The 20,425-nt window shown below is 42.1% G+C and overlaps 1 protein-coding gene across 3 annotated transcripts in view; it reads right to left on the bottom strand.

Annotated features, from left to right (window-relative positions):
• LOC116736960 (transcription factor SOX-6-like) overlaps positions 1 to 20,425 on the bottom strand; it is a 154,320-nt gene that overhangs the window by 5,450 nt on the left and 128,445 nt on the right. For all 3 annotated transcript variants that reach the window (XM_032589872.1, XM_032589883.1, XM_032589863.1), the window contains 3 exons: positions 13,477 to 13,585; positions 12,527 to 12,697; positions 9,764 to 9,977 (listed from right to left, as the gene is read on the bottom strand). In XM_032589872.1, the coding sequence (XP_032445763.1) occupies positions 9,764 to 9,977; positions 12,527 to 12,697; positions 13,477 to 13,585 (494 nt within the window). The remainder of the gene's footprint in view (positions 1 to 9,763; positions 9,978 to 12,526; positions 12,698 to 13,476; positions 13,586 to 20,425) is intronic.

Genomic DNA, 20,425 nt, shown 5'->3' with positions numbered 1-20,425 from the left:
TCTGACTATTCTCTTAAAAATATAATGTTCTTAAGCAAATGCCTGAATTATTTTGCAGATGGAGCCACAGTGGGCTCCAGACCTTCCATCAGGGCTCCAAGTGCAGCACACATGAGAGAATAAAGCCTCAAATAAAGTAATCAGTTGTCATCGAAACATTTTGTGGAATAGCACAAAAGCTGCTCTGAGGGAAGAGAAAATATTCTATTTGTTGATCATTCATTTTTGCCTTCTTGTATTGCAATAAAAACAATAAAATTAAATACCTTGAGATGGCAACATTTTGCACAGAAGCACATAAAAAACATAATCAAAACAATAACATACAAAAATAACCAAAGTGCATATCATAAAGTATTTTGCCTAAAATAAACACTCAAAGTTTAGGGTTAGACTACTAATGTTTTAAAACATTAAATCCTTCTTTTTTAAAATAAAAAAATCTGGATTTAAGTCTTCACAGGCTGCATGGAGTACAGAGTAACATGACGCTGCCCCTCCCCTGCTTGTTTCTGCACACTCCTGATTTTTCACTTTCCTGTCATCAGAGACAAAATTGTCTGTCAGGGGAAAAATGTAACGATGCGAAAACTAATGGAAAATCACACATCGCTCATTAGAACGGTAACAGTAGTTAGCATGCTAGCAACAACGTTTAATGTAAAGGAGCAGAAAGCAGGCAGCATGACAAACAAAAACAAAAGTTAAGCATTTTGAAAGTAAATTTCAGTGGAAACATAGTAAATAGTTTATATCTGCTCTGCAATAGACTCTTGATGCCTTCATTTAATATAAAACACAGATTAGTTGGTCCACAGGCTGAAGCTAGAGGCTAGCCTGAAAAAGAGCCAAGATCAAACGACACTTCTGCCATCTTAAAATAATCCTAATCAAAAATGTCGTAGGTTTTGTAAATGCTATTAATAATGTCACATTGGAATTGAAATGCTTCTAATCTCTTTTTGGAAGTTAAAAGTCTGCCGCTCTCCGGCTAGCCTTTAGCTTCAGCTTCAGCTTCCTGGACTGGACAATTAGCCTACGCTACTAAACGAAGGCTACACGAGAGTTAGCTACTGAATGGAATTTCTAAAAGAAACTCTCTCTCCAAAGTCTCCAAACTATCACTTAAACAGTTGAAAACATTTGATGACATTTAAAATATCAAGATTATTCAATAATAATAATAATTTCAGAAGCAGTACGAATAAATTTCGGTCAAATGAAATTATGCTACAACATTTGTAATTTTAACTAAGGTTATTGCACTGACAATCTCAGACCACACTTTTTATTCACGATAAACGTGTGCAGCATTTTGTTACTCTAAGATCTTAACAGATCAGCGTTTTGAGCTACTCTTAGCATGGCGAGTGGTTTATAAATAAAACTGACTGATCGAATAGATCCCTAATGTAGTGGGTTGAGAAAAAAAGGTAAAAAAAAAAAATCAATAACTAAATAGAAAATACACCCCCTATTTTTCTATCGGAGTTGGTCTTGTCTTTTGTCTTTGTTTTTTTCCTGTGTGTGTAGACGTGTTTGTTGTGTGCGTGTGTCTTCTTGCCAGTGGGGGCGCTCTCGCGCCGCTGTGGGTCTAGCGAGGAGAACGAGTTTCCTGGCTCTGGGCATGCGCGGCTCAGAATAAACGAGCTCTGCCAGAGTAACATTGTTTCAACTCGCTTCCTCTGTGATCCACAGGTAAGATAGAAGGCCACTCTCATAAGCCATGTAAAATGATCTGTACATATATAAAGATTAATTTCGGAGTCTATTGTATAACTTACATGTATAATTGCAAAGTTTTGTATTGCCGTTGATCTGTGTCGGCGTGTAGCTTGCTTTTTGTTGTTGGAGCCTTGGGGATTTTTAAATTTATTTATATCACTTGATCGGTCAGTATTGTTTGGGTAGCATTATAATATTTTTGTTTCTTATAACAGTGTATTTATTTGTGGTGGGCTTGATCTCTTTTGTGGCCGCTGTAACGGTTACAACTGACAAACGTTAAAAAAACAGTTGTAACTGACAAACGTTGGTGTGTCAGTTTACTGTGTGTTGTAGATGGAATGTTTTGTTCAGTTGGGTTATGTTAATTTAGGATTAGATTTTCTTAATTTCTTTTGCTATTATGTTATTTTATTTGAGGATTTTATTTTATTTTATTTTATTTTATTTTATTTTATTTCTTTGTGGAAACTCCGGATGTTGTTGACTGCATTTGAATTGTATTGTGGTTGTGTTTGTTTAATTGAAAATGCGCGGCTCAGAATAAACGAGCTCTGCCAGAGTAACATTGTTTCAACTCGCTTCCTCTGTGATCCACAGAAATTGGGTGCAAAGGATTCCTGTGCCTTTGCACCGCTTGATACTGGCTCAGATTCCCCTAGGTCTGGTGCCAGTAACAATTGGGGGCTCGTCCGGGATCCCGAGTTTCTTGCCAGGAGAGGTTGGTGTGGAGACGACGAGAGACGGTTCCTGAGGCTTCAGGGAAGGCTGCATTGAGTGTGTCATCCAGAGAGCTAAGGCAATCGGTGAAACGTCAGCATGGCTACCATCAATCCACGGCGAGCACTCATATTCAAGATACAAAAAAAACTTTGCACATTGAGTACACAGCAGCTGCAGACAGTCGTGACCTCGATTGACGATGAAAGCGCCATTCATGTTCACGATTTAAGTGAACCAGAACTGTATGATTGGATTGTCGACTTTGTTAAAAGTGAGAAACTGAGAGCGTCAGAGGATGAAGGCATGGCTCAGCTCCTCCTTTTGGATGAACTGGTTAGTAACCTGCTCGTCGTTGATATCGGTGCAACTGGAGATGACCCAACCACACTTTCAAGAACTGATAATGTGTCAGCTGGTCGGACTGGTGGTCCTGCCTCTCTTCAGCTGGACCTCATCGATTCAGGCCTGCAGACAGCTACTCCAGAAACAGACATTCCCCTCCAGCCAACACAGACAGCAGGAGGCTCCACTGCTGACATACCACCGACAGCAAGTGAAGTTGGTAAGAGGAACCCCTCTTCCAGCGTAGGAGACAAGATGTTGAGGTTAAATGATGTTGCAGCTTTATTTCCACGCAGAGAGTTTAAGCTTTATGGTGGACAAATCTCTGATTTTGGTTCTGATGTGTCATACAGTAATCTATGCAAACAAATAGATGAAGGGTTACAGGAAGGTTTTACTGAGACAGAAATAATCCGCACAATCTTCAAGATAATGAAGCCAGGTACATTCAAAGAAATGTTATCTAACAAATGTGATTTAAACATCGATGAGCTTAAGAGGTTCCTACGCTCACATATCAGAGATAAAAATAGTACTGAGCTTTTTCAAGATTTGAGTAATGCAAGGCAACAAGAGAAAGAAAGTGCACAGCAATTTCTGTACAGAATAATGGGACTGAAACAGCGTGTCCTTTTTGAGTCAGAGCAACCTGGTGCAGATTTCAGCTATGATAAGAAATTGATACAGGGTACATTTTTGCACACACTCTACCAAGGATTGAATGAAAAAAACTGTTACGTCAGGCATGACCTTAAACCTCTCCTCGGTGACTTGCAGGTTAGTGATGACTTCCTGTTAGAACAGATCACAAAGTCTACAAGTGAAGAGGCAGAGAGACTGAGACGTTTTGGGTTAGCATCAAAGACTCGGCCTGTGACTGTAGGTGCAGTTCAACTTGAAAATATTGACTCAAAGCAGGACAAAGTTGACATTGAATTGCAAGCTAATCGTGCTGCAATTAAAGAGCTGACTGCGCAGGTGTCTTCTTTAACTAGACAGTTGTCCCAGGTTGTGAAAACTAATGACAAGGTCGTGTCTGACCCTCCCTGTCCACCTAAAAATCACCTCCCAGCAGCTCCAGCTGACACCAGAGGCAGATGTAGCAACTGTGTAGAGCAAGGCCGAGTTAACTGCCCTCATTGTTTCAGCTGTGGCCAAGCTGGCCATCGTGCTGTTGGTTGTCTGCAAAGAAAGATGTCGGGAAACGCAGAAAGGTCACTGAAGAGGGGCGACCAGTGACCAGGATGACAAAGGAGGCCCCAAAGTCATTCCACAACTCTAAAACCACCCATCCTGTCAAACCTCATGAAACCTGTCAACCTCCACAAAGAAAACATCTTGCACAGCTCATTGGTAAAAGATGTATGGTGTCATGTGCCATCAATGGGGTGCCGCTTGAAATGCTGCTCGACTCAGGAGCACAAGTAACTATGATAGGGAAAGAATGGATAGAGAGAGCTCTTCCTGGTGTTCAGATTCAGCCTCTAGAGTCCCTTATTTCTAACAAGCACTTAGAAATTGCAGCAGCAAATGGCACCAATGTCCCATTTGATGGTTGGGTTGATGTTGAACTTCAGATCTGTAGTGTGAACCATGGCCATGTTACCATACAGGTACCAATATTAATTAGTCAGGACCGCCTTAACTGTCCTCTGTTAGGCAGTAATGTAATTGCAGAGATTATTAAAAGCCACACAGAAGAAAGAAATGGAGCTGATATTACTGCCTTACTTAAAGAGACTCTAAGTGTTACTGACAGAGCAGTCGAGGCTTTGGTTTCTGCCCTCCAGATTTCAACCTCTGATGAGGCTACCCATTGCAGTGTGAGGACTGGTAATAAAGGTGTGATCATCCCAGCAGGACATATTTGTGAAGTGGAGTGCAAAGTTAGGGAACGGCCAAGAGGTGGTTCAATGCTATTCCAGCCTAGTGTTGAGAATAATTGCCCTGAAGGTCTAGAGCTTTTCCCAGCTCTTGTTGAGGTTCTCAGTGAATTAACAGCGGTTGTTAAAATCCCCATTCAAAACCCCACTAAACGTGACATCTACCTTGGTAAGAGAACAATTATAGGAAATTTAGAGGAGGTCATAGAAGTGAATCCAGTTCAGTACAACCAAAATGATTCATGGACAACCCCTCATCTTCCTTTAACCTCATGCACAGTACAGTTAGTACCAGAAACCAGTGAGACACAAGATGAGACGTGTCTGAGGTGGCATCCTCCTGTTGATTTGTCTCACTTGGGGAAGAATGAACAGAAATTAGTCAGGGATATGTTGTATGAGGAGTCGGAAGTCTTTGCTCAGCATGACTCTGACATTGGCTGCATTCCAAATTTGCAGTTGAAAATTCACCTTAAGGATGAAACACCTGTCCAGATGTCCTATAATGCAATTCCTAAACCCTTATATAAGGAGGTGAAAGAATATGTACAAAATCTTCTCGACCATGATTGGATTAGGAAATCCACCTCACCATATTCGTCCCCTGTCGTCTGCGTCAGAAAGAAAGACCAGAGTTTACGACTTTGTATTGATTTTAGGAAACTGAACCAAAGAACTATTGCTGACCGCCACCCACTTCCACGTATCCAAGATTTGTTGGACAATCTGGGGGGTTACTCGTGGTTTTCACTACTTGACCAAGGCAGTGCATATCATCAAGGTTTTGTTGATGGGAGTTCAAGACACATGACTGCATTCAGCACACCTTGGGGCTTGTATGAGTGGGTCCGCCTCCCATTTGGCCTTACTAATGCACCAGCTGCTTTCCAAAGATGCATGGAAGGGATCCTCGATGGTCTGAGGGATGAGTGCTGCTCTCCATATTTGGATGATGTGCTTTGTTTTTCCAGAACTTTCCAGGATCACATTGATGATTTGAGGCTTGTGCTTCGCCGCCTGCGAGAGCACGGTGTCAAACTGCGACCAAAAAAATGTGAGTTTTTTAAACGTCAGGTCAGATATGTTGGCCGATTAGTGACTGGTGAAGGTGTTCAGATTGACCCACAAGATCTTGAGGCGGTGAGACAACTTAAAGACAGAGAACCAAAAAACGTGGGAGAGGTTAGGGCCCTTCTAGGTTTCCTAGGCTATTACCGCACTTTCATTCAGGACTTTTCCAGGGTAGCTAAACCACTGTTCAAACTCATAGAAAGCTCCAGAGAGTGTAATCAGAAACCCGACTCAGCTAATTCGGAAATCCGGTCGAAGTCTAAGAATGGTGGCCAGTTACCATCCAAAACCCCAGTAAAGTGGACAACAACACACAGCAATGTAGTGTCCCAGCTTGTTGACATGCTAACAAGTCCACCCATATTGGCCTACCCAGATTTTAATGTACCCTTTGTCCTCCACACTGATGCATCAAATGAAGGTCTGGGAGCAGTACTTTATCAGCAACAGGAAAACAAGCTCCGTGTTATCGCATATGGGTCCAGAACACTCACACCTGCTGAGAAAAATTACCATCTTCATTCCGGCAAGCTAGAATTTTTGGCTTTAAAGTGGGCTATTTGTGATAAATTTAGGGATTATCTGTACTATGCACCCACCTTCACTGTGTACACTGATAACAATCCCCTTACTTATGTCCTGAGCACAGCTAAGTTAAATGCCACTGGACATCGCTGGGTTGGGGAGCTAGCTGACTTTCATTTCACCATAAAGTATAGACCTGGAAAAACTAACGCTGATGCTGACACCCTCTCACGTTACCCAGTCCCTCTAGAGAATCATCTGAGTGAATATACAGAAGTCATGCCCCCAGAGGTGGTCTCTGCAACCTGGCAGGGGGACAAAGCTATGAGAGATGGTGATGTACCATGGGTGGCTGCATTAAATTTGCACCACATTGATGACGACACAAACATTGAAGGCACCCCAGTTATTACCCCAGATAATATTAGTGCGGCACAGAGGGAAGATTCTGTCATCTGTGAGGTGATAAACCTGAAAATGAAAGGGTGGAAGCCAAACAGTAAAGATAAGAGTCAGATGGGTCGAGAGACACGCAGGCTTGTAAATGAGTGGAAAAGACTAACATTGGACAGGGAAGTGTTGTACAGACAGACAGAACACAGAAAACAGCTAGTTTTACCCAGTAAACTGAAGCAAACTGTGTTAAAAACGCTACATGATGATATGGGGCATGTTGGTGCTGACAAAGTCATCCAGCTTGCCAGAGAGAGGTTTTATTGGCCTTTTATGCAAAATGACATTGAAGATTATGTCATTCGTCAGTGCAGTTGTGTCAAGCAGAAACAACCAAACCAGCTCCAGAAAGCACCAATGGGTTCAATAACAACCACCAGTCCTTTTGAGCTCATTTCTGTAGATTATTTGCACCTTGAACCAAGCAGAGGTGGTTATGAGTACATTCTGGTACTGGTTGATCATTTTACTCGCTTTGCACAAGCCTATGCAACTAAGAACAAATCAGGCAAAACGGCAGCGGAGAAGATTTTTTATGACTTTATTCCCCGCTTTGGCTACCCTGAAAAGTTACATCATGACCAGGGAAAAGAGTTTGAGAACAATCTGTTCCACCGACTCCAACAACTAGCAGGAATAACCCATTCTCGAACAACTCCATATCATCCCCAGGGGAACCCAGTCGAGCGTCTAAACCGAACTCTTCTTCAGATGCTTCGCACCCTGCATGAAAAAAAAAAATCTGAGTGGAAAGACCACCTGCCACACATAGTTCATGCATACAATTGTACTAAACACGAGTCAACAGGTTACTCACCTTTCTTTCTTCTGTATGGCAGAGATCCCCGTTTGCCAATTGATTTGCTTTTTGATTTAAAATCTGAAGAGAAGCAACATTCTAGACATGAGTATGCACAAAAATGGGCTTCACGGATGCAGGAGGCATACAAAATTGCCTCAGAGAACAGTGCGAAATCCTCTGAAAAAGGGAAACAATATTATGATCGCCATGCTAAAGGGGTTGCATTACAACTAGGAGATCGGGTTCTTGTAAGAAATCTATCTGAGAGAGGTGGTCCAGGAAAACTCCGTGCTTATTGGGAGAAAAATATTCATCGAGTTGTTGACAGGATCGGTGATGGGCCCATCTACCGTGTACAACCAGAAACTGGAAACAAAACATTCCGTGTTTTGCATCGGAATCTACTGCTACCTGTTAATGAATTGCCCTTTGATCAAGATGAACAGATTAAATCCTCAAACCAAACACGAAGACAGACTGAATGCCAGAATAATGACAATCTGACAGTCGAGCAGAAATATGAAAATTCTGACGAGGAAGAAGAGTACAACTATGTCCTCAGAACTATTCCTGTTTATGTTCCTCAACCAAATATCCACCGTAATCTCAGAGCAGGAGCTTCAGAGTTCCAGCCTGCAGGACATTTAGGACAGAATGCTGAAATGCCACATCAAAGTTCAACACAGTTGGTGGTACAAGAATTTGTACCTCCAGTGGCACCACTAACTGAAGAACTATATGGAGAACCATTAATGCAGAATGTGGTGGAAAATGGAGGGTTGGAGGAACAAGGGGATAGTTCTGAATCTGGCATGCACACACCAGAAGAAGTGCTGCCAGTAAGGAGGTCAGCCAGAGCTGTAAAACCTAGAGAGGTCTTCACATATGACCATCTGGGTCAACCATCCTATCACCCATTGCAACCTGGAGTAAACCTGATGATTGCATGTCTTCCTTGCCCCATACTGTCTTACCCTGCTACATCTGACTGTATGCCAATATGGACATTTTAGGACAGTGACACTTTGACAAATGATAGACATTTCAAGCGACAAACCTGACTTTTCATGGTTATATTTGTTAATTCTGTTCCGGATGTCTGGAGACATCTTTTAAAACGGGGGAGAGTGTAGTGGGTTGAGAAAAAAAGGTAAAAAAAAAAAAATCAATAACTAAATAGAAAATACACCCCCTATTTTTCTATCGGAGTTGGTCTTGTCTTTTGTCTTTGTTTTTTTCCTGTGTGTGTAGACGTGTTTGTTGTGTGCGTGTGTCTTCTTGCCAGTGGGGGCGCTCTCGCGCCGCTGTGGGTCTAGCGAGGAGAACGAGTTTCCTGGCTCTGGGCATGCGCGGCTCAGAATAAACGAGCTCTGCCAGAGTAACATTGTTTCAACTCGCTTCCTCTGTGATCCACAGGTAAGATAGAAGGCCACTCTCATAAGCCATGTAAAATGATCTGTACATATATAAAGATTAATTTCGGAGTCTATTGTATAACTTACATGTATAATTGCAAAGTTTTGTATTGCCGTTGATCTGTGTCGGCGTGTAGCTTGCTTTTTGTTGTTGGAGCCTTGGGGATTTTTAAATTTATTTATATCACTTGATCGGTCAGTATTGTTTGGGTAGCATTATAATATTTTTGTTTCTTATAACAGTGTATTTATTTGTGGTGGGCTTGATCTCTTTTGTGGCCGCTGTAACGGTTACAACTGACAAACGTTAAAAAAACAGTTGTAACTGACAAACGTTGGTGTGTCAGTTTACTGTGTGTTGTAGATGGAATGTTTTGTTCAGTTGGGTTATGTTAATTTAGGATTAGATTTTCTTAATTTCTTTTGCTATTATGTTATTTTATTTGAGGATTTTATTTTATTTTATTTTATTTTATTTTATTTTATTTCTTTGTGGAAACTCCGGATGTTGTTGACTGCATTTGAATTGTATTGTGGTTGTGTTTGTTTAATTGAAAATGCGCGGCTCAGAATAAACGAGCTCTGCCAGAGTAACATTGTTTCAACTCGCTTCCTCTGTGATCCACAGAAATTGGGTGCAAAGGATTCCTGTGCCTTTGCACCGCTTGATACTGGCTCAGATTCCCCTAGGTCTGGTGCCAGTAACACTAACATGGGATTTTCTCGTCATTTTTGCGATGACGAGCACAAGCGAGGAATGACGTGTCGCCCGCAATGGAGAAACGGGCTCAGAAAGCCCAGAGTGAAACCCCAGCCACACTCACCCCACAAAGAACTGCCTCATCTCCTGACGCCGCGAGCGCATCAGCTGCTTGTACTCCCCGATGCGCAGCTTCTTGCCGTCGATGATGCAGGTCCTCTTGGGCCGCGGCTTGTACTTGTAGTTGGGATATTTCTCCAGGTGGATCTTGCTGAGGCGGGCCTGCTCCTCATAGTACGGCTGCTTCTCCTGATTGGTCATGGCTTTCCAGCGAGAACCTGAAACGCAGCGTTGGAATTTTGGTCTTTTCTTTCTTGCAACGACAACTTGAAACATGCAATTTATGTAGAAATCAACCATATAAAAGAGTGAAAGAACAACACATTTAAAAACATGTACATTTGTAATCTATATTATAGGCTTTCCTGCTGTATTTTTTATTTTTTTATAAGAACAAAACAAATCTTGAAAATTTTGGACTTTTGAAACTTAAACATTTCCACACATTTTTCTACAAGTCGAACATTTGTGAGAAAGAAGCGTAGAAATTTTGAGATTAATGTTAGAAATTTTTAGAAAAAAATGAAATGTGGAAATTTCTGGGTTTGAAGAGGAAAACATGCGAGAAAAAACGTAGAAGTTTTGCGATTGATCTCAGAAATTGTCTAGAAAAAACTTCCAAACTTTCTGAGTTTTTTTCTTGCAAGTTTTCCACTTTTGAAGCTCATACATTTCCTTGTTTTTCTAAAAAAAAATGTATGTCTCAAAATTTCTTAGTTTTTTGGCAGAAATGTACTCTTCCTTGTTTTCTACCTAGAATAGTTCTAATACTCCGTCGTATTAACCTGACAACCCACCATCAGGTATTAGAGGCTGTTTAATACCTGGAGTGGATTCCTGTCTGCTCCCTCTTCGCCCAGGAAGAATGATACATTGTGTACTTCTACTGTTTCCTGGTAAAGAGGACCTTCCGAACAAGTGGACGAGGCCATTACGGCGAGAAGGCAGCACATCTGTGAAGCACTTTGCTTATACACACTCAGCCTCGCTTGTCTGTTTATCGAGTTTCATCACAAACTTTCCTTGTACTTTTGTGACACAGGAAACACAGGGGAGTTTGTTTCGAGCCTGCCACCCACCTTCTCCCCAAAAAGCCCAGCTGTGTTTTTGTGTTGGAAGGACATGCTCTGTATACGTACGGTCGTATACACGTACACAATTTCTTTATTTCTCTCTCTGTCTCTCTCTCTCGGAGTCTTGTTACACAAGCATAATAACGGCCGACAGGACTTATTCCCAGTTTTCTTCACTGAAATAATGACGCCTGTTAATCAAAACCAAGTCAACACCGCAGAACCTCTGGAGGAAAAAAAAGCGGTCCGTTCACTCAGGAGCAGCATTTACGTTCTGCTGGCTCCCGACTCTGCGTTGGACATCGGCGGTCTTAGGAATGCTTCGAGGAACAGCCGTTACGCTCAGCGCGGCGTGAATGGATATCTGTGTGGAGGAGGTCAGAATCCACAAGGATTTCAACTGAATGCATCCATCACACGAGTCAAGGTGGCACAGTGGAGCTCTGTGTGTGCCGCGTTCCTGGCCTGAAAAACACATTAGTGCCTCTCATAATCTGCAGCTTGTTGGTAAGGAACCCTGTGAACTGTGAAATACAGAGGGAGGGTAAGCTAATGAGAGCGGCGGGGGAAAAAAAGGAGACACGTTACTTTATCTTGGGATGGGAGGGAGGATATCTTGGGTTGAGTTAGCAGAAAAGTTGTTCCTAGGAATTAAACCTGTGTTGTTGTTGTTTTTATTTTATTTTATTCCGTTTTGCAAAGCTATGACCTGCTAGAATGAAGCGTCTTTAGACAGTCTTTAAAGCAAACAAAACAATGACAGATCTCACATGTATTTAGCATTCTACATTAGCAATTAGCATAATTAGCATAAACAGCTAGCGTTACAAAAATAGTGCTTATTGTCTGGAACAACGCCCAGACAATGGATATTGATAATGTGCGCCAGCCGAGTAGAACACCGACAATTATGTCATCTGTCGCTTATGTCGCTGCGTTTCCATTACAGATCTGCGCAAATCTTTGTCAGTATTCCATTAAAGTTGAAAAAATACAATGTTGCAATTATGGCGTTTCCATCAAATAAGAAACAATTAATAGCACAATTCAATTAGTTTGTTCACGCAACAAGTCATTAAAAAACAAGGCGCGCCACAACTTCCCGTCGTCTTATTCTTCCTCGTCTTAGTGCCAAAACTTTTCATCAACAAACAATAGTGTCTGTCGAAATTGATGTCCATCCATCCATTTTCTAACACCCTTGTCCCTGGTGGGGTCGGGAGGTGCTGGTGCCTATATCCAGCTAACGTTTCGGGCGAGAGGCGGGTTCACCCTGGACAGGTCGCCAGTCTGTCGCAGGGCAACACAGAGACAGACAGGACAAACCGAAATTGACGTGTTCCCATTAAATAAATTTATTTTCAAAATGATCAAATTGAGTAAATACATGGACAATGATAGTGATGCATCTGTTTAGGGCAGGAAATAACTACTGAACTAATAAACCATTTTTATTTTGTTTGACGTTAAGGTCTCATTGGTAGACCGTTGCCTTTTCCAATCTGGAATTGGGCATTGCTTGACACTGTGCCGCCTTCCTTGATGCATTCCTTAACCATTTGTTTAAGGAAACGCGTTTGAAACTTTGACACTGGTTTTAGCTGTTGCTGTGGAGGAGTTCATACTTTAGTTCGCCAGCAAACTTGAGTGAAATAAACATTCTTTGTCCAAAGTGGAGAAGTCAAGATTCTCACCCAGGATCTTGCTAATGTTGGAGTTGTGCATGTCGGGGAAGGTCTGCAGGATCTTCCTCCTTTCGTCTTTAGCCCAAACCATGAAGGCGTTCATGGGCCTCTTGATGTGGGGCTCGCTGCTGTTCCTGCCTCGTGCCTCTCTGAACACCCGTGCCTCTGTGATATTATTCCCTAAGAGATGACAAACAAAGACATTTGCTTTATACTTGTTAAGATTCATTTCCCAACTTTCCATCAGAAAAAAACAAAGTCTGACAAAGAACTTAACCCTGTGCTTGTTGGGTTGAGGAGTACAACAAAAGTCTATTGAGGTCTTTCTGGGATGCCCTCCACTTCTTGACATGAACGCTGCACGCTGCAGTCGGTTTGCTCCTGACTGATACTATCTCAGTCCCCAGGCTCCTGTGTTTATCCTCTGCCTCTAAACTAAATCATGATGAGTACTCCTCAGCTTCTCATCTTGTGTAAACACTGGTGCTTTATGAGAAACAGGTGGGTTGAGGTCAGAGTGATCCAAGGCAATATCCAAGGAGAATATTTTATGCTGCGTGGAATGCTTGGAACATTAGGTACTCAGATGTCATTTCTCATCATTTCTAGGCATCATTAAGGCAGTCCAAAGCCGGACTGCCTTAAGCTCCGTCCGGCTTTGGTTTTGCACACTGAAGACAAATAGCACACTTTAACGGCTAATGTCATCTAAATGTTTCAAAGACACCAGACAGCGGCGTACTTCACTGAGGTCCTGGAGCCAACTAAACTGGAGTAGGTTACCTATATCTGTACCAACACTTGTTGATCTACGTTTGATACATCTGTCAATGGTTTTGAGTTGCCTGGATTATTACAAATCTCATCAGAAAAAAGAGAGAAAAAAAACACATAACATGCAGCAAAGAAAGGAAAAGTTTGGTTCAAAAGTGGAGTGGAGGTCCAACTGAGGCACCCACCATCCAGATCCTCTGGTCTCGTCAGGTCGATGACTCGATGGACCATCTTCCCTGTGTCCTCCCCAAGCTTCCCCAGATGCTGGCTGAGAGTCTCGTAGTGAAGCCGCTCCTGCAACAAAGGAAAACCTGTATAAACTTCAGGGCTTCCCCCGGTGGATTATGAGCCTGGCGGGCTGCCAGGTTTTACTTGCCACCCCACCAGGTTAAGCCTTGTTTGTTTATTTTAAATAGGGTTTTTTATAACGTGACGTCACATGCGCAAGATTCCGACCTCCAGCGTTCTGTTGGAAGGTAAAAAGCTGCTCACAGGCGATGACTATCATTGGTTTCAGCTTAAGGAACGCTGTGCTTTGCAATTAATTGTCAACTAATTGTCAACACTATGACAGCTAGATAACAAGGTTCAAGAGTACCACATTTCACAGGTCATAAAAAAAATTAATCGAATAAAAATAGAGCGGGAGAGGAGAGTAGGTTAGTTGTGCTTGCTTGACTTTGACAACCTTTACTTGTAGATTTGCTGCAGAATTCAGTGTGTTTCAGTTCAGTAAAAAAAAAAGGTGACCCACACATCAACTCTAACAGATCATCAGTAGAGCAGGTGGTTGAATTAGTTAATCAACCACCACTGTGTTCAGACTATCACTTGCTAACAATCGTAAAGTAGACATCAAGCCTGAAGACATAACACTGCAATGGACTAAATGTTCTGTTCTTTGTGAGGGAAATGTTTGATAGGTTTTGGTGCTAAATCCTGACAAATTAGTGTGGCTGTTGTCAGTCAGTTTCCGTGGCAATCGGTTTGTGTGTAGCGTAGTGAGGAAAAAAAGAATAGCAGTGGTTTTGAATTGTTCACCAATGATTTTTCTGCACTGTACTAAATTAATAACACCTAAATCTCCAGGTTTCATTTCGTTAACATTCCATTCAAATCATTTTGATCTATATGGCTCATATCTCTTTCCCCCAGGAATCTGTGTGTGAAAAATCAATGTATATTTTGAGACGATCTGGATTAAGAGATAGCTTTTTTCTGTATGTACTTGAGCCTCTTAAGTATCTGGTGTTGGACATGGTTCATCTGATACCCATGCATATATGTACAGATCTGCTCAGCTTCACACACACCCTGCAGAGGAGAGAGAACCCCCAGTACAGATGACGACAGAGGAGCCACCTGCTCTCACAGCGCGTGCAGCTGCATTGCTTACTAAGCTGCAGTTGACTGAACTTTCTTCTAGGGTTTATTTGTAGAATGTAAAGATGTGATGATACGTCCAGATGATGCCAAACAATTGGTGCATGGGCTTGGGGGGAAATATATTTTTTTTTACACTAACATTTTGTGAAAATGCAGAATTTGAAGAAAATACGATCAAATGCAGTCAAGGTTATTGAAAAGTGCAATAAAATAGCACATTAGGTTTGCCCCAATAGCTCAGAAGTAAATCCCAACTATCCAGTTCAAAGCTAACGGTTAGCCAGTTGCAGTATCCTCACAATGCTTACAAAATGTATTTTGTATTTCAGAAAGGTTAATATATCTCATATATTTTTCCTTTGTAGGGAGCACTTTATATAGAAAATGCATTTGTGGGTGGAGCAGCAGAGTATATAAAGGTTGTACCCATGAAAACTTATCAAGTCGAATTACCAAGTCGACCTGCTTGGTCACACACTGCTGTGAGATGGCATCACATCCTTTGACTAGCCTTTATCACGCCTTTGGTTGCATTCAGACCCGCCATGTTTAGTCCTTTCAGTTTGGGGATGTGTGAAGTCAAGCAGTCAAGCTCCGATGCAGACTGCAAAAGCGAACCCTGGTCCGCCTACACACTTACGTCTCCGTTCGGTTGAAGTGAACTCTGGTGCGGTTCGAATGTATATGTAAACGCTTGGCGGACCAAAGACCGGTCCAAAAGCAGCAAGCGGACTAAAATGCAGGGCATTCAATACAACCTAAACAAACGTGTAAGACTAGAACTAGAGGGAGAAATGGCTTGTGATCTTTTGCCAAAGACAAAAGACAAATCCTGCAAAGGCTAAAATCTGATGCCACTCCATTTTTGTTCACATTCTGTTAAGAAGGAAGTTGCGTTAAGTGTCTCTTTCAAAGGTTTTTGGGTTGTTTTGTTCAGCTGCTCATGCTGCAGCGCCACCACAGGGGCTCAACAAGTGTTTCTAAATGTTTGGTTCATTTGACAGAGTGCAATGTGTCAGTGAACTTCACCAGCTGAAAATGTAACTAATGTTGCAACTTTGGTCCCCAATTTGAATAGAGTCTACCAAATTATCAGGTTTGAAAATACTTAGTCGTGATATTGTGGCCAAATCACATTGAAATATGTCTATGAAAAATAATTGAGCAACAGCATTGGCTATATTGTCAAGAAGAATTGTTGTAGGAAAAGAAAAACATGGAGCAAACGCAAATTTCTTTTGTGTTCAGTTTAGAAAATATTTAAAATATTGTTCAGAAGATCTTGTGGCAAAATATCTTGTTAGCACCTCCCAGCTCTGCACCTTGTCTACAGCCAAGCAACTACTTGGCTGTAGACTAAATAGCTGATATTCAAAAATCATCAAACATCGGCCTAAATCATCGTCTGGTTGATGCATTAGCTTGAGGCCCGACTAATCCTTTGTGTTCTTCATCTTCTCATTATCGCATGCTTGCTCTAATTTGGCAAATCTTCCTGCCACTCCACTTTTATAGACAATCTGTGAGCGGCTCGTCTTCGGTTGCCTCTTGGCTAAAATTATCCCAAAGTGCGTCCGAACACATCAAACCCCTTCACACAGTTACCGCACATCCTACACTCTTCCCTTCTTTTCCCTTTCTTCTTCTCTCTTCTTCTCTCCCCTTGCCTCTCTCCTCCCTCCCTCTTAGCTCCCGTTCTTTTTCTGGTGACAGAGGCATTTTGTTTGACGCAAAGAATGGTTGCCGGGTGAAGTCATGCCGCGGTAGCTGCTGGCAGAGTTGGTGGAACTTAGGGCCCACCAAATGTGTGTGTGTGTGTGTGTGGGTGGGTGTGTGTGTGTGTGTGTGTTTATAGATGAGGAGTTGGTGCAGGCCAATGTCAGCACTACAGCAGGGCTGTAATCAGGCCTACCACAGAACATGTGCCTGGGCAGTGCCACGCTCACCGCAGGAAGCAACCTCCTAACAAAGGACTAAAGAAAAGAGAAAAAGAGAGGGAGGGAGCGACGGAGTGAGATAAAGTAAGGAATGGAAAACCAGCTTAAAGAAGAATAATAGCCACTCAAGTCCGAGTGCCTCCAGAGAACCTCCCGTTCAGGCTCATGCCTTGCCAAAGGACGGCCTGTGGAAGGCAGCATCGGCTGATGCCTCTTTCTGAAGATGTGGCGAGAGAAATCTTGGCAATCCGTCCGTAAGGGCTGGATGTCAAATGTTCTATAGTTCGCAATGTTTAAACAGGTTAAACAGTTTGGAAAGATGACTCTGCGGCAAACGGGAGGAAACAAATGGAAAAGTCAGAGAAAAAAGAAGTTGGGGTTTTGCTAAATGGACCAAGACATCATCAGCAGAGTTTGGGAAGATTCAACGGGATAGATTAACGACAGGCCCCCGGGTCGACGATTCTTTAGATATTCCCTTTGCGGTCGCTCTCCTTTTTCGGTCTTCTTTAAAGTCCCTTTGTGGCAAATGCAATAAGGAGCTGTCTTCCCTTTGTTTAGCTGAGATTTAAATAGTTTTGGCCGGCGCGTTTGCTGGTTTCTGACTGGATCGTTGCCCTTTTTTTGGAGTACGGTAATAGATGTCTCTCATTATAGTACGTGTATACACAGAAACGAAAGAGGAAAGCGGTCGAAAAGAAGTGCAAGACTCGCTTTGAAATTGTTAATCTGTAAAAAAAAAAAGACAAATACCAGCAGCTGATGCGGCCGTCTCAACTCTTCACTGAGTCGCTGTGTAGTTCTAAATTTAAGAGTGGCTCGACGCTTTTTGTTCTGCTCGGTTTCTTCTCTGTTTGTCGTTTTGCATCCCGCCACCGTTGCCAAGGCAATGCTCCAAACTTTGCAGTGTGTTTTTTTCCCTTCTTCTTCTTTTAATTCATACTGTATTGAGCTCATTACCACAGTTACAACTTGCTTTCTGCCAGCACAGCCTCCCTCCAGCTGACCCACAACCGTTTACTGTCTCCTCCAGGACCAATCAAGTTTTGGCAACCTCAGGCCCCCCCTTTCTTTTCTTTCTCCGTTTTCCTTCTTCAGATTTTCTTCAGCTGATAGAGTTGTCAGTCAATCCTACTCTGTCTTTTTCACCTCCCTTTATTCTCTCTTTTTTCCCCACAACTTCTCCAATTCAAGGCCCTTTGTTCCCACCTACCCGCCCCTCGAGGTCAATTTTCCTAATAAGAAAACACTCAAAAGGCTATTTGAAGGTTCCACTTTCATTTTTTTTTTTATATATTGCTTCAGCATATATCATTCAGACATCATTTGAAGAAAAATTATGGTTGTTACCCTTTTTAATCAGGACTCCTAGTTTCATTGGGCACGCTTCCTAAAAAAGAAGAACCAAGTCTCTTGTTCTCCTTGGTCTAGACCTTTCCTGCTCAACAGTGCGAGTGTACTGACCAACGCTAACATTGGACAGACAAAAGACTTTCTGTGGAATGGGCCATATTAAATTAAAGAGCCCAAAATTTATGCTTCCTGTATACTGCAAAATTTGTACATATATTGCGATCGGTCCTTGAAAAGCCGACGTAAAGGGAATTTGAAAGTAACTTTAATGGTCGTAAATGAAACACTGGAGGTGGAACAACATCTACGCTCTGTTGGCAGTGAAATTTCTCTTAATATGGCAAACAGTTATAGTAAAAAATAAATTAAAAAAAAGAACACCCTCTTTTAACTGTATGATTTTTATGTATCTTGACACCCCTAGTCTTTACAAGGTCATAAAATCAGATTTCAATTAAAAAAACAAACCTAAATGGAAAAATCCACCCAATGCACTGAAGTGCAGACGTAGGAGTAAATGTAGGAACATTATTTAAACGACTGCTGATCAAGTGAACTCATTTAATTCATAATGAGAAGGACTTTTGGCAGTTTTTCCTAATCTGGGTCATTAAGTTATGTGGTAGCATTAGCAAAACTCTTATAGAAGCAATTATCTGCAGTCCAAATTCTGAAAGGGTTAAAATGCCATTTAGAAACAATTCAAAGTCCAAAATTCAATAGTGAAAAAGATCACTCACAGGAGGAAAATATTTGAGACAATTGCCAATCTTCCCTGAAGCTATTACTACAATACATTTACCTAAGAGATCAATCTTAGACTCTTCAGGCATGGCAAATGTCAAAGTACAGTACATTCACAAGTGTGGTTTGTTAAAAAAGAGTTGCCAGGAGAAAAAAAAGAAAATTTTTTAGGTGCACCTAACTTTGATTGATTAAACCATGAACTGCTCTACATAGCAAAATACCTCAACAAGGATGTCCAGCTCCACTCCTCAAGAGTCGACGTACCACAAGGTTTGTACGTCTCTGCTCCAATCCTACAGAGGCCTGGTAACTGATTCAGGTGAGACCTGTTGCCATGGTATCAACCTTCCACACCACTCAGGTCTTCTGGTTTTAGCTTACTCTGCATCCCCAGAACCAGAACCAAACAATGGGGTATCAGCATTCAGCTTCTCTGCTCCACTAATCTGGAACAAACTTCCAGAAAACAGCAAAATTGCCGAAACACTGACTTCCTTTAAATCGAGGATGAAAAGACGCCTGTTTAGAATCGCCTTTGGTAATAAGAACTGGAACATTTATCAAAATATTTGACGTATATTTGAAGGCTTTTCGTGATGGCATTTGATCAAATGTAACGTTTATCGCTTGTCTCATAATTAGCTACTGCATTATGTTTTTACTTTGAACTGCCTTGTTGCTAAAAGCATTGAAGCAAAATTCCAATGAACCATATTTATGAGATTATCAGTCGAGCTGTGAGCGAGAAAACAGATGTATTTATGTCCTTTCTTAACCGATTTACAAATTTAAACCACTTTTGCTTTTGGATCCAGTCTGCTGGTGTTCAGCCAGATACATATCATACCAAGAACACCAATTCATTACGCAGGACCGACTGTGCACTGATTCCCCCACATGCCTCTTTGTTCTTATGTTGTAACGTGACAAACGGCCGCGTCCAGTTTGTCATCACGTAACAAGCGAGCAGTTTAAGCGCTTCAGTCTTTCAGATGCTTAACAGGGTTTATTGAGTGCTTTGTGACTGTTAGATAAAAATGAGCGCGCACGCTCTTTTTCTTTCTCTTTTGCATATACATGTGTGCACCCACACAGTCAAGCACAGCGACTATTTCTGTGAGCTCTGGCAGCCGCAGGCCAGCTGGAAGCAACGTAAGCGTAAGGTGATACTCAACAATGCCACTAACTGGCCGGGCCTGTAGTCTGCACACCAGCTATAATGACATTAACATGGCCAAGGCCAGCGCAGAGCCAGGACACACACACACACACACACACACAGATAGAGGGCTCGGATCACTTTTTACGTCTCAGAGAAATGCCTATGGGACTAAAATACACACACAACGAAACAAACACAAACGCCGTCCGGCGACTCGGGTTTGAGCCGAGTCAGCTGGAGCAATGAATAGCTCAACGCTCAACGCCGAAGGTATCGGTTTCAGCTTCTGCCCCTTTTCCTCAATAAAACCCAAATCCACTGTCAGTGCGGCCTCATAAAACAAAAGGACCGAGCCTTAAAATATTCAAGGGGAGTCGGAAACTTATTCTGCGAACAGACAGCAAAGGGAGGTCCAAGGTAAAGAGAGAGTGGCGCTCTTCTTGCCTCCCGAAGGTGGAAGCATTGAGTCACACTCTTGGGTCTCTCCGGCAAGTTCCATCCATGAATTGTTTAAGACAGAGCGAAGTCTTTGGGGAGTTTGGGGGAAAA

The sequence above is a fragment of the Xiphophorus hellerii genome, chromosome 2 (genome assembly GCF_003331165.1).
Source record: "Xiphophorus hellerii strain 12219 chromosome 2, Xiphophorus_hellerii-4.1, whole genome shotgun sequence".
Classification (NCBI taxonomy): domain Eukaryota; kingdom Metazoa; phylum Chordata; class Actinopteri; order Cyprinodontiformes; family Poeciliidae; genus Xiphophorus; species Xiphophorus hellerii.
Note: the sequence above shows the minus strand (reverse complement) of the source record. Positions and strands in the feature narration are given on the sequence as shown.